This window comes from Notamacropus eugenii, chromosome 1 (assembly GCF_028372415.1).
Source record: "Notamacropus eugenii isolate mMacEug1 chromosome 1, mMacEug1.pri_v2, whole genome shotgun sequence".
In the NCBI taxonomy this organism is placed as follows: Eukaryota; Metazoa; Chordata; class Mammalia; order Diprotodontia; family Macropodidae; genus Notamacropus; species Notamacropus eugenii.
The window spans coordinates 416144585-416160436 of record NC_092872.1 but is presented as its reverse complement, the minus strand read 5'-3'; the positions used below and the strand labels follow the sequence as shown (position 1 = coordinate 416160436).

Below are 15852 nucleotides of genomic sequence, written 5' to 3'. Positions count from 1 at the left end.
GTCTCCCTCTCCTCTGTGTCTCTCTCTCCTCTCTGTCTCCCTCTCCTCTCTGTCTCTCTCTCCTCTGTGTCTCTCTCTCCTCTTTGTCTCTCTCTCCTCTTTGTCTCTCTCTCCTCTCTGTCTCTCTCTTCTCTCTGTCTAACTTTTTCCTCTCTTGTCTCTGTTTCTCTCTCTCTCTTTTGCTAAAGTTCAAATTCCTTAGCTTGGCATTTAAGGCCCTCCCAACCTACCTCTTCAGTCTTATCTCCCGCTACTCAATTTTATATACCTTACACTCTAGGTTGGTTAATCTCCAAACATGGCTCGTGCTCTTACTCCCTACCTCAAATGACCTCCCCACTACCACTCCATTTATTTAAATCCCATTCTCCCTTCAAGGCCAGCTCAGGTACTCCCTCCACAAAGTCTCCTCTGATCACTACAAGGTTTAGTTAGGTAGGGTAAAGGTTAAGATGAGGATTGGGGCTCGGGTGCAGTTTAGGGTGAGAGCCAGGGTCAGGAATGTGGTAACAGCCAAAATCAGCCCTGGGAGGTGATACCCACAGGCTGCGTCTGGAGAACATCTTGCAGGGAGTCCAGGGCCTCCACTGCCACTGGATGACATCAGGTGGCGGTGCCCCATACACGGTACAGGTGAGGGCCTGGCGGCTGTGGCGGGAGTAGATGCTGGGTGAAGATGCCTCCTTCTCAAGGATGTGGGGAGGAACTGTGAACAGAAGAGTAGACAGATGGATGGAGGTGAACAAGACACCTGTAGGTCGACCCCAGTGGCTTGTGCTGCCTCCCCTCCTCTACCCATCTCCAGCTTTTCCACTATAGTTTCCATTGTCATGGGGTATGTGTGTGTGAGGGGACAGTTGGCTGGCCAAGGAAATTCCCAGAAACCAGTCAGGATGTGTCTTAGGGGCCACTCAGTCCTGGGTATGTGTGTGGGGGAGGTGGATTTGACTCTAACTCTGACCTGCATTCCTTTGGGGCATTCACTGCTCTCCCATCTAATGATATCCCTTACCCCCACCCGAACCCCTATTCCTGCCCTCTCCAACTCCTCTTCTGTTGTCCTTTCCTTCCACTGTTAGTTCTCCTTTCCTTGGCCATGTTTTCCCCTGAAGCCCTGGCCCTCATCCCAGCCTCTCCCTATTTCCACCATCCATTCCCCTGCCTCTACTAGTTCCACTCCCCTGCCCAAATCTGGCTTGCCCCATGCTAGCCTGGGCCAGCCCCTCTCCCTTGGCTCATACCGTTCACTACCAGCTCCAGACTGATTTCACGCCTCAGGCCAGCCTGCCTGTTCCACAATGCCAGGGTGTAGGTGCCTGCATTCTGTTCTGTCACCTCCTTGATTACTACTGAGTGTAGAGACTGGCGCCCAGAGACAGGCTTCCCATCCTTGTACCTGGAGGCATAGGGGAGCTCAATCCTGCACCTGCTGGTATTAGAGCCTCACCCTGCCCCATCCTTGCTCCTGCAGGGGTCATGTTGAGAATGGCTGTGGTTCCAGACTGAGCTGAAGGGAGCCAGAGGATCATAGATGGAGAACTGAAAAGGACCTTAGAGGTTATCTAACCCCTTCATTTTACAAATGAATGAAGCCCAGAGAGGTAATGTCAATTGGCCAAAATCATACCATAATGGGTGCCAGGGCTTTTCGGAAGGCATTTGGGTGAGCCTCATCAAAGTGGTGGCCAACAGTAATCCCTGCTGCCCAGATATGCGCATGCAGCTAACTCCCTTATCCTCTTAGACTAGGCTATGACACTGTCACTGAATCATCCAGTGGTATTTCCTGAGCTCTGGGACAACTCATGCACACACTACTTCCTTAGGTACTTAGAGGTGGCCTTGGTATTCAAGATATTGGCAGTGCTGTTCCACTTTTGTTCTCAAAGAGGACCAGTGACATCACGAGGATGGTGTCTAGATTTGCGAATAAAATGGATTTGAGTGGAGCAGAGTGGCACACAGTCATCCATCTCATTCCTCCAGAGTCATCCAAGTCAGGTGACAAAAGTCAAGAGGTTTAGCAAGGTCCCAGGATGCAGGAGTGAGCTAGGCCTTTCTATATTAAGGTTTTTCCCAGTCTCAGTTTGTCTGAGGTTGGATAAAAATTGAGACAAAAAAATATGATCAGAAGTAAACCCAACATAACTGGCCTAAATCAGAGGTAGAGTTATAAAAGCAACAAGTAAGACGGTCTCTTAAAAAAAGGCCACTAGGTGGCACAGTGGATAGAGTACCAATTCTGGAATCAGGATGATCTGAGTTCAAATCTAGCCTCAGAGGCTTTCTAGTTGTGTGACCCTTAGCAAGTTTCTCAATCTCTGTCTGCCTGTGTTTTCTCACCTGTAAAATGGGGATAAGAACAGCATCCATCTCCCAGGGTTATTGTGAGCATCAAGTGAGAGAATATTTGAAAAGTGCTTAAACCTGGCAGATAGAAGGCACTTAATAAATGTTCATTCCTTTCCCTTCCCAGCACATCAGGTGTTGGCCTTCTGATGAGAGCTGACTTTAAAGAAGCAGTAAGAAGATCCCTGGGAGTCAGGGGAAATGGGTTCAAGTTCCAACTAAAGTCCTCTCTAGTCTCTGTGGAGGTCTGTGGAGTGTTTGTTAAGCACTGGGCTCCTTCTGGCTGTCCTCAGGTCAGGATTCTCCTGCTAGAACAAACTCTTCTCCAGTATGGAAGGAGTTATTTGCTGATTGAAAATGAAAATGAAACCTGTTCATTGATGGTGGTCTGGGAATATTTCTCTGTCAAGCTAAAGAAAAGTTATGTCTGTGCTTCATGAAGGCAGATATATGAGGAAGAACTACTCAGAGGATGGGCCACACTTGGATGCCAAAAATTCAAAAAGAATTTGTTGTTCTGGAAGCACTCTGTGGGCAGATCTTTCCTTTGGAGTCTGCTGAAGGGTGCTGAGATCTGGGCAGAGACCAGTCTGGGGAAACAGTCTGGTGACCAGGGTTGACCGAGTGATTAGGGAATCCTATGATACATGTAAGTTTCTTGAGGGCAAGGTGAGTTTTATTTTTGACTTTGTATTCCTAACACCAAGTACAGTGCCTGTCACATAGCAGGTGTTTAATAAATGCTTGCTAATTGATTGATGGGCATAATAAAGCATTTATGAAATGTTTACTATATGCCAACTACCATGCTAAGCACTGTATATACATACAAGCAAGACAGATAACATTCATTCTAATGGAGGAAATGAATCTAGAAAGGGGAGCAACAATTGATTGACTCTCAGTAGGGGCACATGATGCAGTTCAGACAGGGTAAGGCCAGATTGTACCATATGTTAGAGCTGGGATGGTTCTTCTGGTGAAGTGGAAGTTGTGATGAAGCCTGGGCCCTGCAAACACCTGGCGGCTGAAGTTATCAGCAGTGACGGTTCATTAGAAATTACCTTTAATAAAGCCATGCGCATCATGGGTTGGCATGGCCAAAGCCACACCACTGACCTACTAATGGAAGAACTGGACTCCATCAATATTGCTGTGCTTCTGGTTCATGAACCAGAAGGTAAGGAACTTGTAGTTAAATACAAAGATGGCTCACATGGGCCACTGGATGAGTCAAAGGAGTGGATGGTGTTGGTTTTGTCTTTCACTCAAGGCAATAAGAAACATCATTCATAGGACACTTGTGGTCACCTTACAATGCTGATGATGAATATAAGAAAAAGGCAATCATGAAGATAATCACTGCTTATGCAGCAATATCTGGTGCAAAGGATGAGGAAGTAGATAAGTTCTCTGGAGAACTTAAGCATCTGAAGATGCTTCAAATTAAGTCAATCTACAGTTTGATACTCAATAATTTCAATGCAAAGATGGGCTCAGGTGAGTACAGCCAATAGGAAATGTGGTTCAGATTTGAGAAATGAAAGACTCCAAAAGCTTGTGGAATACTCAGAAATCTTACATCTATATATCATAAATTTTTTCTTCTTATTCCAGGAGAGAGTCCAAAGATGCAGTTATTGTTCAGTCATGTCAGTTGTGTCCAACTCTTCATGATCCCATTTGGGTTTTTTTTTTGACAAAGAAACTGAAACGATTTGCCATTTCCTTCTTCAGGTCATTTCACAGACGAGGAAAGTGAGACAAATAGGGTAAAGTGACTTGCCGAGGGTCATAAAGCTAGTGAGTGTCTGAGGTTGTATTTGATCAGGTCTTCCTGACTCCAGACCACTGTACTCTAGCTGCACCCAAAGGGTACCCAGGACATCATCATGAAAAAAAGTTGATTTTATCTTATGAGAAAAGAAACAACTGCTTATTGATGTTTAGTCATGTAAAATTCAGCAGTCTGTGCAGTCCGATACTATGGAGGAAGCTAATGGAAGACTTTAGATAAGATTGCCTATTTAACAAGAGTTAAAAACAGAAAACAAAAACAAATATACAGAAAGCCTGAAATAAGTTCCATCATTCCGAGAAAACAATGCATTTTTTACTTAAGTGTGTCAGCTAATTATTCATTTTTAAAAGTTTTGAACTGGTGAGAAATGAATTTCCTTTAGACATTTTGTCTTGCCATTCATTCAAAGATGAAACTGGAAATAAGAGCCACAGAGTGAATTGCCATAATGCATCAATTTGCATGCAATGCATCGTTGCCATAATGATCTACTTCATCATCCATGACAATGGCGTCAGCATATTTGGATCCTAACACTTCAGTCTGCAATGTGCTACATGAGGAAAGGGAAATGGCTCTTAGGGAGATGGAATCAGCAAGAGTGGTTAGACTGGCCCAAATAAGTACAGAACAAGAGAATCTTTGCTAGGCATACATAGTCTTGAAAAGCATGGTGGAACTGTTTTTATAAGCTATCTCAGGAGGGAAGAGATGCTCAAAAGAACAAGAAAAAAGCATGGACAAGAGGATGCTAATGACAGCTGAACCATATGCGCATTCTCTCATCTTTACAAAATCTCTATGAGAATGATCTATGCACATATTAAGGGTATCTTTGATGAAAACATAAGAAGAGAACATGCAGGTTTCCTTGAATGATGTTCCATAGCATACCACAACTTGATAGTTACACAGTTGACAGAAAGGTGCAAAGAATATAAGGTTCCTTTGTGTGCCTTTTTTTCACAAATTACTCCCCAAAATTTTTGATCTAGTTGAGTAAAATGCAAGCTTTCAAGACTCTTCTAACAAGGAATCTATCAAACATACTTTGAGATTGTAAAAAATTCCTTGATAAATGCAATGACACAAAAATATTATTCAATGACTTTCTCATTATTATTAAGTAAGTACAGCTGTACAAAAAGAGATGCATGCTATGTCTGCCACTGTTACAGATGAGGACCCTATGCAGGGTCCAGGCTGAAGAGAGGTTCCCTCCAGATGATTTCATGCAGTTTTTTGCATCAAACTCCAGAACATGAAAAGAAAGAGTCTCTTTAATGAAATCCATGATTACCCAAAGCAATCAATCTATATAGTAGGGGTGAGCAAACTAAGCTTGGTGGCCAAATTCAGCTCTCTCTCTCTTTTTGTAGGTCCCCCAGCTAACAAGGCTGTACATTTAAAAATAAAGTTTAATATAAAAAAAGAATTCTTGGCTGGTAGGGTGGGGTGGTGGTGGGGTTGTAATTTACAAAAAGGTAAAGAACTAGATTTGGCTCCCAGATCAAGTTTGCTGCCTCCTTGGTCTACGTGTGTGTTCTTCCTTCGGTGCTGAAGAAGACCATGCCATCAGAGAAATAATGACATGACTTGCACTTGACTTTGTTTTTTGAGTGAGGGAGGGCTGTGCAGGTCACCAGCCTCACTTCTCCTCCAGAACCATCTGAATCCAGTGACCAGATATTCATCAGGATGACTGGAGATGACCCAGAATGAGGCAATTGGGGTTAAGTGACTTGCCCAAGGTCTATAGAAAAAGACAAATGGGTGAAAAAGCTCATTATCCAAAGTGTTTTCAGTTGATGCAGAAGGCCAACTATTTGGGCACAGCATCAAATAGGAGAAAGAGAGCAGACTATAGTGCAGTGGGGAAGTTGTGCAGTTCTCTTCAACTATCCAATACCAAGCTATTCTCCATCATAAAATTCCCATCTTTCTAACATCAGTGGTCTCCCAGAGATGCAAGGAGGCTGCAAGTGGACTTCAATAAATTTCCAATAAAGACTTATGTGGAAGAAGTAATAAAAGGTTTATGAACAAAGAAAGGTATCATCAGTAAAGGAAGTGATGACCCAGTTATGAAGTAAGAGTGAGAGGTAACCGATGGGCAGCCTGAATGCTGCAAGGGAACACATGGGATATAAAATGCCCTGGAAGAATACATCCTGTACATTAAGTAGATTCTCTGTGAAGGATCTATGGGAGAGCATAAGCAAGAATCATGTAGAATGAGCAAGTATGGATGGGTCTCAATCTGTATTGATGGATTTGGTGAGATCATAGATCATAGATCCCTGATAGATCTGCATTTGCAGATCAATTGTTACATTTATATAGATCTCCTAAGCTTATATAGAAGCATAAGTATAAACAAATGTGGTCACTGTTGTATGAAAGGTAGCCAGCCACCTGCCATAACTATTGTCAATAAGTCATATCAGGTAAATTTCTGTTAGACTGTGAGCTCCTCAGGGATATAGAATGCATTGTTTTTTGTTCATATTCATACTTCTGAAATTTAGCATAGAGCAAGCACTTGATAGAAAATCTGCTGAGTTTATAGAAGGCATTCCTGTACAGGAGGAAGTCTGTACTACTTACTAATTAATATTAATCTTCATTTTACTGGTGAGAAAATTAAAGCATAGGGAGCTGATGTGACTTGTCCAAGGTCACTCAAGTAGTAAGTGTCAAACAGGGAATCTGAACCTTGGTTTTCTTCCCTTCAAGTTTCTCTTTTCCATGACAGAAATTGTTAGAAGCTCAGAATAGCAAGACTTTGGAGACATTGAAACAGACTCTGATTTATTTGGCAGTTTTAAGAAGGTTTTCAAAAACTTGCAGCAAAATAAATTCTTATTGTACTCAACTGAAATGGTGCATCAGCTACTGATTTGGCTTTTGTTTCTTTACAAGAATATGAGTGTTAAACATGGTATAATATAGCCCTGTAGAAAACTAATTAGGAAAATGAGTTTGCCTTTTATACACAAAGAATGTTTAGTCACTACTGGGATCTTGTATACACCCACACATCTTTTTGGCCAAGTGTTTATGTCATGGGCAGTTTATTAAGACCTAACATGGTTAAAGGCTAGGTGGAATACAGAAATTACTATGGAAGGGCTTTTATGTAAACATTCATTGTGTGCCAGGTTCTGAAAATAGTGTTTACAAAGGAATGGAAAAGTATCAAGTGGGTAGAAAGGCACAGGATGGACCAGAGAGGGCCAGCATTTTTGAAAACAGCCTGATTCAGCCAACGAGAGAAAAAACTGGTAGCCTTCCTTCAGAGGAAAGCAAATGATGACATAAGTAGAACTGATCAGGAAACAGATTTTATACTTAGGTGTTTGTAATTCTTTTAATACTTTGTCTAATTTTATTATTTTGCTTATAAGAAGAAAACAGAAGTTAGTTTTACTTTCCTAATAGAGATATAGTTGTATGAAAAATACAGCTAAATAGTCATGAGTTATATTATCTTCTCTCAATTATCCATTCCCAAAGAACAACACTCCTTTAGACCTATGGTACAATAAACAGGGACCATTTGGTGGCAACTTTCCAAAGTTTAGACAAATACCTAGAAGGACCCTATCACTTTCCATAGGGCAGGCTTAGCCCCTCTAACCAATTTTAGTGAAGGAAACCTCATAGGGTGTATTAAAGGCTGAGATCTGAGGTGGCTGGGGTATGATATGGGATTAGATATGAGGGGACTAGCATATCAATAATCCACATTCTCCTGGCCTCTGCTGCATTCTGTTTTGCACAAAAAAGTACAATTAGAATTAGCTTTCATGCCAACTGGGCAAGATTTCCAATCTACTTGCCTGATCTTGGCTCTCAATGAGCAAGTGCTGTCTCTGATACCTCAAATCTCCTCTCTGCCAGTTCCAGCTTTGGAAGTTTTGGCACAAAGTGACAGTGTGGCTGGGGTTAAGGAGCTAGGGAGCCAAGTGGAATCAAAGGGTGTTCTGGAGGTGGGAAGGTTACCATTGGAACTCTGGAGGGGGGTATGCTGCCACCTTCACCGGAAGCTTCACCAGCTCATCTCCTGCTGTGGCCTCGATCACTGGGCCCTTCAGCCAGTCCACACTAATGAAGGGTTTGTCTGTGAGAAGGGGAAAACAAGAGTGAGGCAAAGGCAAAGGCATGACCTTGATCATGCCCCGAGATGAATTCTTACTCATCCTTTTAAGGCCCAAAGCAAAAGCTACCTCTTCTAAGAAAGAATATCTTATTTTCCACTATACTGTCAGCCCCTTGAAGGCAGAGAACATATTTCATCTAAACTTCTAGCATTTGACACAATTCTCTGCATAAGTGCATACATATCTGTTAATTTACTTTTAATGACTATCAGACTCCCCACCAGCCTTAAAAGGGAAATAGGCTCCTTAACCTTGTTGAAGTATGAAGAATGGGAACACTAGCCTAGAGAAGTATTAAAGAGCAGGGATGCTGGACAGGGAATGGAGACTTGAAAGCCAAGTCACTGGGAATGGATATAGATTGGAGACACTAGGAAGACACATGGAACAGAGAGGACAACAGAACTGGAACCCAGAGCAGGCACATGGGATAGAGATACTAAGTGGTGTCACTAAGCTGAGTCAGCAAGCAGGGACCCTATTCCTTTATGTCATTCATAAATACAGGCATATGTGTGTGTGTGTGTGTGTGTGTGTGTGTGTGTGTGTGTATACGGATGTGTGTATATTCATTCTATTGAATGAATGAATAAATGAATAATACACTGATGGCTAGGTTAGGGATTTGTAGCCCTTATGGCTATGGGCAGCAACATAACTGTGGTTCTGAGATCTTATTAGGGGAAGGGTTAGGATAGGGCTGAAGCTGAGGGAAAGCTTCCTTTGTGAATCTCCCTTCCTTCCTTCCTCTTCCAAATACTGCTCCCATGGGCCTGTCCTCTTCCCCAAGACCCCACATGTGGCCATACCATGTACGATGACCTCGGTGCTCTGCCTGAAGCTCTGGACACCATTGCTGGCTTCACACACATACTGTCCCAGGTCTTGTTGGGTCACGTTCTGGATGACCAGGATGCTAGACAATTCTGTGTGTGTCTGTTGGGAGCGCCTCTCAGGTGTCACTGCGCCAGCTCTTTCTGTCTGCCAGTGGGAGGGAACAGGAGAGGTCAGCATCCAGCCTCTGCCCCCTCTCCTGACCCTATTCCCAGAGAAGAGGGTCACCAAGTAATCCCTTGTTGGTGGTATTCCTCCTTTGTTCTTGAAGAGGACAACTGACATCAGGAGGGTGTAATCTTGACTTGCCAAGTGAATTGGATTTAACTGAGGCAGAGCCGTGCAAAGTTATCAGCCTCACTCTCTCCTCCAGAGTTGCATAGCCCAACTGCCCTCAGATGAGTGGTTGTGGGGAGGTCCCTTGGATTGGGTAGGAGGGAGCTGTAAGGGAAGGCCTAGATCCTTTATGAAAAAGGAGTCCCTAAGAAACAGGTTATCTAGGATTTCCTTGGGAGTCTGCATTCAGTCCTTGGTGTGCCCCTTATATTGTGTGAACCACCAGCATCTCCTCCCAAGGGAGTCTCCCACAGGCTCTACTGGCCTAAAATTCTATAGGGAAGTTGGCCCAAGAGGTGTGAGAATTTCTTGATAATGAAATTTAACACAAATGATTTCAGTGCTATAAAAAAGAATAAATTACTTAGAAATATAACTGTGGCTACCCCACGATCTCAGAAGTCATCTCAGAAAAAAAGAAATGCTCAGGAGATGGGAACAAGAATGAATAAAAATGAGTGGCATGGTCTTGTAGGGAAAGTCTCAAAAGTGGGAAAGCTCAGAATGAGCTGAAGCTGGTGGCAGATGCTAAGGATGCAAAAAACAGCTTCCTTTTTCTATTATGAAGGAAACAAGAGGAAAAGTCAAAAAGAGATAGAATGGCTACTGACTGGGGTAGATGAGGAAAGCAAATGACCAGAAGTCAGAACTACTTAACGTTTTGTGTGATTTTCTTTCGTTTACTAAGAAAAAGATCTTCTGACTGGAAAGAATAGATTTTTTTTTACTTGTTGAAAGACTCTTTTTTTTGTTGTTAATATATTTATTTAACATTTTATTTTTCTCCAATGACATGTAAAAACAACAGATGAAAAAAAAACCCAAGAAAAATAAAGTTTAAAATTACGCTTTGATCTGCATTCAAATTATGTCAATTGAAAGAACAGATTTTCAGAAAGATTTACAGAAAGCTAAATCTCAAGAAAAGTGAGGAAATGGTAAAAGTTGCCAGGGCAGGGGACACTGGGAGGAAATGTCCTGTCCCCCAAAGAGATGAGGAGGATTGGGGTTGGGAAGGAATTTAGAAGGGAAGGAATGATGGATTTCAGCAATAGAGAGAAGACCTAGGAGTCAGATCCTGGGCTTAGAGGAGGGAACAGTATTGGTTATACACAGACTGGTCCGGGAATGAGAAGTGCTGTAGATCCTAGAGTCTACAGTTTCCTTTGGCCAGAAGCCTGCAGATCAATAAATCAGCCAACTAGTACTTATTAATTGTCTGTCATTCCTAGATTCTGTACTTGGTGCTGGGGATCCAAAGACAAAATTTAAAGTGTCTACCTTTAAGTAGATTCTATTTTCTCAGTCCTCACATCATGTCTGCAACCTGAGATGCTCAGATCTAGCTCTAGGACTCAGAAATCCAGGACAGCACCAGGATCTCCAGAGAATAACTCAGGGAGTGGGTCCTGGACAGAACAGAGCTGACAGAGGCAATCCTTATAGACTCCCTGGCAGCTTCATTGGCCTGGGGTGTGAAGATGGGCAAGATGGAGGTCTCAGGTCTACAAAGGCAGAGATAGAGACGACACTGGAAGGAGGGCTCTAGTGGGCAGAGAAGAGTCTTTCAGGAGAGACATAGAGACAGAGAGAGTCAGAGAGAGAGACGGAGACGTAGAGAGAGGGACATAGGGAGAGACAGAGAGGCAGAGAGAGTGTTTAGTTAGAGGAGTGGAGGGGGAAGGCACTACCTGGGTTCAAATATCACCTCTGGTACCTACTACTTGTGCCATCTTGGATAAATTATTTCATCTACTTGGGTCTCACTGTTCTCATCTGTAAAATGAGGAGGTTGGACAAGGTGGCATGGGAGACTTCTTCTAACTCTATATAGACTTTATGAACATTTAGCAAGATATCAGTATTAAAATAGTTCTATTAATCATTATTACTATAACTTGAGAAATTAGAATTTGAGCTTTCCTCTGAAGAGCAAATGTTTAATTTCAGTCTCTTTTGCCTCCTGAGACCCAGAGTTATGATCCACATGAACCTCTAGTTTACTCTAAAGAGTAAGGTATTGGTGGATGTGGAATGATTTGAGGGACTTGAACAAAGAGAATTCCCAGGTAATGGATACTCTTTACTAAAGAGAAGGCATAGAAGGTGCAGAGGGAGGGGTTGGCCAGAACCCATGGGTGAGAGGGAGAAGGATGGTTGTGATAGAGCCATGGGGAGCAGAGCTCTATCCATTCCATGGAGATGTACTAAGGAAGGGCCAACTCAGTTTGGAGGATAAGCAAGGGGGTTCCACTTGGACCATGGAGGGTTGGAAGGAAAAGGGGGGCTAACCTGCTTCCCAGGATAATCCCACTGGAAGGTGACTCCTGAGTTGAACTCGGCCCATACAGTACAGTTCAGGACCAGCTTCTCCCCGACCAGCAGCTCCAAGGCCTTCTTGGGATACAGCTGAATGTCATATAGCTCATTCCCTGGGGCACAAAGGCAAACACATAACACAGCATAGTAACACAGAGCATACAAGGTACCACATATACTCAATTACATAAAACATATAACAACACAGTAAATTCAGTAATACAGCAAAGTGATGGAGCACAGGACAACTCTTATAGCAGACAGCATGTAGGACAGTCATAGTAGACAAAGAGAAAGATGCATGCATGCACACACATATGCATATACAAAAATGGTCCCCACACTCTAGCTCAGGTCCAGTCCCTGGGGCTGCCTCCTAATCCCTCCTCTTCCCTACCAGCCCCACATCTAATACCACCAGGGCCAGGGCCGTGAGCCCTAGCAGAAATGAGGAACACATCTCCCTTCCTGGTCTCAGGGACTGCGGAAGGTTTCATGGTTTTCATTCTGGTAGTATCTCTCAAACAAGGGCTTGGGGCCAAGGTTGGAGTGAGCCCCTTGGGGATGGACATAAAGGGGAATACCCTGTAACCTGGCAGGAATAGGCTGTTCCCATCATACCAGTGATATGGATTATGAAGAAGTTGGAACGGAAGGTTCGGCCCCGGATGATGGTCTCACATTGGAGGAACAAGGTGTCTCCGAGGAGTGGCGTAGGCACCAGCATTCCCCTCCTGTCATCCCACACGATCTCTTGTCCGTCTGGCTGGATAACCCTGATTTGCTAGGGGTGGGGTGGATGGTCAGGGGCTGGCTGCTTCTCCCCTCCCCACCATAACTGAAGGGCAGCTGGCACCAGGGTCCCTTCTCCAGGAATGGTTACTAGACACCTCCAGCTCTGATTTACTGGGTTAGGAAACCCTGGGCAGGGAGGAGGTATTTGGAGAAGGACAGGGACATGGGGGTGGTGGTGAGAAAGGAAGAAAGGGAGTGGAGGTTCATACCGAATGCAGAGTGACGTTGAGGTCTGGGATGGACACCAGGCAGGGTACCCACGTATGGTCCTTGCTGACCAGGAGAGTATCTGGCCTGTTGATGAAGGGCTGCTCGAAGTCTAAAGTCAAGGACCACCATCCGCCAAGGAAGAGGGAGAGAGGAGAAATGAATAAGTGGAGAGAAAAGAAAGAAGTGGAAGAGGAAAAGGAGAGAAGGTTGAGGTGGGGGTAAAGGAGTAGAGGGAAAAAGAGGAATGAGGAAGAAATAAGGAGGAGAAGGATGGGTATGAAATGGAAGCAGGGGTGGAATGTAACAGGATACAGGAAGAAAAGGAAGGAGAAGGAGCAGAGGAGGGAGAAGGAAGAAGAAAAGGACGAAGAATAGGAAGGAGAAGGAGAAAAGAGGAAAAACAAGACTTCCTGAGTGAATGGATGGAGGAGTGAGGAGGCAGGGAGGGCATCTAGGGCAGGGATAACATGCCAAAGCCCAGGCTATATCCCCACGTTCACATCCCTATCAGCCATGAGCCTTCATGGGTGTAGCTGGGTTTTCAGATCTACTTTCTCCAAGGGAATTCTGTCTTGCCCAAGCCTTACTTCTGTAATGACATAGGGAGGTTGGAGTTCCCTGGTTTGACATGCTAGTTACAGGATAAGTATCATAGTAACGAGGATTGTTTTCATTTTATACTGACACAACATTAGGTTAACACTATGCTATTACAGATTAGATGAAAGGAGAAATGGAGCTGATATTGGGGTAGGACCACCTATGCTAGAGACTGCCTGACAAGACAGCAGATGTGGATGATGTTTTCCTAAAAGCAGATTATAGAACTGGTGTGGCAGCAAGATATAACTGTGATGGGGAACTTAAAATACTCAGACATCTTCTGAAAGTCTAAGAAATTCCTGCCATGGTGAAAAATTCATCTCCAAGAAAGCAGATGAAGGGAAGAGGAGGAAGATCTGTTCTGGACCTTGTTCTGATGAATAAAAAGACACTAGCTTGTGAAATAGAAGAACTTGGGAGAAAATGATCATGTTATCTTAGCATTAATCATAGTAAAGAAAGAGAATACAATATTTTTCGTTTAAGAAAGGAGATTTCAAAAAGTTCTGAGAAAAACTAGTTTATGATCCTTTCGATTAATTTAGAAAGAACTGATGGCTCATAAGAGATTAAAGATTTTGGAAAGTGTAATTCTGAAGACACGATTATAAATTTTCAAGATGAGGCAGAAAATGGGGAAGAGTATAGAGGGACCACATAGCTTAGGACATGTGCAAAGGGTGGAGGGAGGTGAATGCAAAATATTGGCATAGAAATGTGAGATTAACAAGTCTTAAAATGAACTGAACCTTGCGAAAAATGCTAAAAATGACAGAAAGTCTAAAAAGACTATGTTATGACTAATATGGAAATATGTTTACATGATGGCACATGTATAACCTATATCAGATTGCTTGCCATACTGGGGTGGGAGGATGGGAGGGAGGGAGAAAGAAAAAAATTTAAACTCAAAGTCTTATAAAAAAAACATTAAAAAGTACATGTAATTGGAATAAATATTATTTACAAAAAAATAATAAAACTTAAAAGAACCTTTGTTGGGCTTTGAAAGACTTAAGACCACTGGTTAACACAATGATCAATCATAATTCTAGAGGTTCAGAATAAGACTTGCATTTTCTGATTAAGTCAGTTTATGGATTTGTTTTCACCATGCCAATTGTTACAAGAGAAGGGTTTTTAATTTTTTGGATTGGAAGCTTTTTTTTTGAGAAAGAATTAGTAACAGTGATGTTCTCTCCCCCAGAGGAAGAAAAGATTAAAAACCATCAAGGAAGCATTTTTTAAAATACACAACAGAAAAAAAGAATGGGATAGCTTTGAAGTGGTTGAATTTAATAGTTTAAACAAGTTACATGTAATAGATATTAATATTTTCATATACAACACTCTTTTCCTATTCTCTGTATATGAAAATGTTCATGTTATTGGTCTTTGGCAAGATTAAAATAACAAAAAAATGAAAAAATTTAAATAAAAATGAAAAAAAGAAAAAAGAGAGTGGGAGAAGTGGGGCTGGCAACAACTGAATGCTATCTCAGCTTTTGAAAAGGAGGAAAAAGAGTCTGGAGGTTGTAAAGAAGGGAGATCAATATAAAAAATCTAAAAATAATTCCAGAAAGGGTTATTAAATGGATGGTCTAGAAGCACTTAGAATTCCAGGATCATTAGGAGCTAACATGGGTTGAATAAGAACTGCCAAACTAAGCTCATTTTTAAAACTTTGTTGAATTAACAAGCATTTATTAAACACTTACTGGTGCCAGGTACTGTGCTAAGTGCTGGAGACAGGCAAAAAGGTTAATGGTCTGTTAGATCAGTAAGATAGTAACATACCTTGATTCTAGCCAAAGATTTGAACACTCTTGTGGATCAGATGAAGAAATGTGCCTGGACAATAATACAATTAGGGAGATTTGAAGCTGGCCTCTCTTCAACATATTTATGAATAACTTAGGTAAAGGTAGGCATTTATAGCAGATTTACTAGTTCTGCAGAAGGTTCAAAGCTAGGAAAGACTCAAAATGATCATTTCAAGCAGGAACACTATGTTGAAATGATCAAGATGAAATTGAATAGGGCTGGGTTAAGTGCCAGCTCGTGGCAATGGCCTCTCCCTTGAATGAGTTACAAATCTGATGGTGCATGAGATCTGCCCTCAACTCCCAGCATGCTGCTGGGCAGAAATGGGATATGAGAACCCAAGATTTCATTAGAGGACAACTATTATATCACTGAGGATTGTGCTGTTGCTATACAAGACAGAAACTATTACCAAAACTGGGGAGGCAAGGCAACTGAGTGCTAGAGGCAGATGGCAGTAGCTGCTTCTGAGAAGCTGCCTAAAGAATGCAGGGAGAACCAGAGACTGTGGGCTGGTGTTTGAAATACAGCCCAGATGACTGTAAGAAATTTGTAGAGATGATTGTCTGGGAAAGAGAAAGAAACAGGGCAGATGAGACCTCTGTGTAGGACAGCAGT

The 15852-nt window shown here is 42.6% G+C and overlaps 1 protein-coding gene across 3 annotated transcripts in view; it reads right to left on the bottom strand.

The window, feature by feature from the left end:
* FLT4 (fms related receptor tyrosine kinase 4) overlaps positions 1-15852 on the bottom strand; it is a 103844-nt gene that overhangs the window by 36656 nt on the left and 51336 nt on the right. For all 3 annotated transcript variants that reach the window (XM_072631233.1, XM_072631231.1, XM_072631232.1), the window contains exons 4-10: positions 12807-12916; positions 12424-12586; positions 11776-11915; positions 9123-9294; positions 8156-8273; positions 1242-1396; positions 544-706 (exon numbers count right to left, since the gene is read on the bottom strand). In XM_072631233.1, coding sequence (XP_072487334.1) covers positions 544-706; positions 1242-1396; positions 8156-8273; positions 9123-9294; positions 11776-11915; positions 12424-12586; positions 12807-12916 — 1021 coding nt within the window. The remainder of the gene's footprint in view (positions 1-543; positions 707-1241; positions 1397-8155; positions 8274-9122; positions 9295-11775; positions 11916-12423; positions 12587-12806; positions 12917-15852) is intronic.